This window comes from Trichechus manatus, unplaced genomic scaffold (assembly GCF_000243295.1).
Source record: "Trichechus manatus latirostris isolate Lorelei unplaced genomic scaffold, TriManLat1.0 scaffold00273, whole genome shotgun sequence".
Taxonomy (NCBI): Eukaryota; Metazoa; Chordata; class Mammalia; order Sirenia; family Trichechidae; genus Trichechus; species Trichechus manatus.
In genome coordinates, this window is record NW_004444209.1 from 237,148 (window position 1) to 239,577 (window position 2,430).

The 2,430-nt window shown below is 41.6% G+C and overlaps 1 protein-coding gene across 1 annotated transcript; it reads right to left on the reverse strand.

Annotated features, from left to right (window-relative positions):
- Nucleotides 1-109: 109 nt before the first annotated feature.
- LOC111819117 (uncharacterized) lies at nucleotides 110-1,103 on the reverse strand. Its single transcript, XM_023725002.1, has 2 exons — nucleotides 616-1,103; nucleotides 110-489 (listed from the first exon to the last, which is right to left on the reverse strand). The coding sequence occupies exons 1-2, from the start codon at nucleotides 968-970 to the stop codon at nucleotides 110-112; spliced, it is 735 nt and encodes a 244-aa protein (XP_023580770.1). The 5' UTR covers nucleotides 971-1,103.
- Nucleotides 1,104-2,430: the final 1,327 nt, after the last annotated feature.

Here is a 2,430-nt window from a genome sequence, read left to right on the forward strand (position 1 = left end):
GATCCCCACTGGTGTCTCCTTTAGCTAAGGTAAATCACTGGTCACAACCCATTGCTATGCTCTATTTTTCTGAATTCCTCTGAGCTTTCAGATGCAGTTATTTCAGGAACTAACAGAAGTTCCTTTGAGGACTAATCCTCCCTATTGTCTCAGGAGGTTTGTGTTCAGCTCCCCCTGCAGTCCTAAGCACTGTGTCACTCACAGCGCAAAAGTAGTCAGCAGAGTCGTTCCAGTGAGCAGAGTGTTTCCTCAGGTTGAAGGAAGATTCATTTTTCCTAAATTCAGCCTCAAAACCTTTGATGCCTTTAACCAGAGTATCACCTGGAAAGTACTTGAGGAGAAGCTGGGGGACTTTGTGGGGATATTGGACATACCAGTAGAGATAAACAGTTCCACTATAGGAATAGATGCACCTCAACTCCAGTGAGTCTCCTTCAGAGACAGAGACAGGAACATCAGGCTGGGTCACCGACTGGGCTCTGATCTCTCCTGAAAAATCAATATTGTATTGGTGAATCCAGTGCAGACTTGGCTAAGAAAACTATTTCTATTAAGGTTTGAATCAGAAAATAATTATGTTTCTGGAACTATGGAGCATAATAGAATTTTACTCACTCAGGGCAAATATCATCTCAAGTACCAGGATAAGCAACAGGAGCATGGCTGAGCAGTGGAGATGCTGCAGGCTTCTTTCTGGAAGAGCTTCCTTGAGCAGGCAGGAAAAGTGGCTGCAGAATTGAGCTTTTGGAAATAGGTGTGAGGAAAGTTGGACTGGACAAATCACTTGTTTGAGTAAAAATACAAAATTGCTGAGATGACCCTGAATGCTTTCCAACCTCTGATTCCCCTCACTTGTACCTGTCTTCAGAGAACTCAGTGAGGGTGCTTCAGCCAGCCTGCTGCAGCAAGGAGGGGCTGAGAGGAGGCTCTGATCTTCAACAGAAAGAGGGATCTCTACTCTGTGCAACATCGCCCTCTTGAGGCCAGGCACAGGACCAAAGATCCAGGTTCCCCACAGGAAGTTAGTCTGTGCTTTTCCTCTGTTGAGAGAAATATCAAAAATTTCCACTGAACATGTGTCTTCTTTCCCTAATCTATGATGATGTCACCCCCTGTATTATATGGTATTAATCCTAGCCTCCATGAGAAATGGGACCTGTAAAATAAAGGAATGACATTAAGTCCTTTAGACTGCAGTCCTGTAGAGCCTTTGTGTAAAAGCAGTAGAGCCAATCTTTGAGCAGAGGCAACCATATTCATCATCCTAGAATGAACTTTGGATGGCCTTGAGCTGCTGGTTGCTAGCAGTGAGCATCAGATTGAGAGCTGGATGTGTTAGGCTGGGGACATGATGATCTTGGCTGGTGAAATTAAAAATAAGATCAGACACGAAATACCCTAGAACATGAGCCTTCACCTATGAAAATGAAATAAGCTTAGTTTTGTGTACTTAAGAAGAACTGTGGAGATTCTGTGGCTTAAGATCAAAAATAGTAATCTAATATTCATATAAAGTAAAATCCCATTGTTCATACTCAAAACATGACTGAAGTGTTATACCCAATTCTGAGTACTGCACCATCAAGGCAGAATTGATAGACTTGAGCAGCTACAGACAAAACTGAGCCAACTAATGAGCACATTGCACAGTATAACATGTTTATAATTTTTGAAGGCATTAAGGGCAGAGTACAAATAAATCTACATTAATGCTGAAATCCTAGAAAGAGTGCCGCCAGTAGATCAGAGCTAAGAGAAACTTCTGAGAGGAATAAAAGACATAGGAGCAGTTTGATAACAAAATCTGACATAGCTACTAGCAGTTTTATATGGATGGATGGGTGAAAGGCAGATATTGCAAAATGAGGGTAATGCTGATTGTAACCAAATAGCAAAGTAATTCGGAAAGAAGCCTTTTTCCTTCTCCCACTTCAACTTGTAGACTCCTAGGGTAAAAGAGTAACCGTCACACCAGGAGATCAATTTCAGAGAAAATGAGAATAGAGAAAAAAGCTGCTTTCCCTCTGGCCAATGGGGCCCTTTTTTAAAAGTCAGAATACCTCTTTCCCAGGGCTGTGATTGTTTTTACCAGCATGAGATCAAATCTGTCCTCAGAATCCTCATTTGCTTGCTTGTTTTTGCCCACAGATTGTCTTTCACATATAAGGCCAATATGAAATTGTCACCTTGAGATTTTAAATGTCCATGAATAGTGCTTTTGATTTCAGGTCTTAGACAGTCCATACCTGCTCACTGCCTATCTCTCCAAAATCCCTACTGTTAAAAGAAAAGAAATGTAAACGGGATTAAACCAGAGAGGTGAAAGCCACAGTCAATGTCAAAAGTAAACTGAACATCGACCAAGGATAATGGTTACACAACCAGACTAAGGTAACTGCGACCGTTAAGCTGTACATCGGGGAAAAAAAA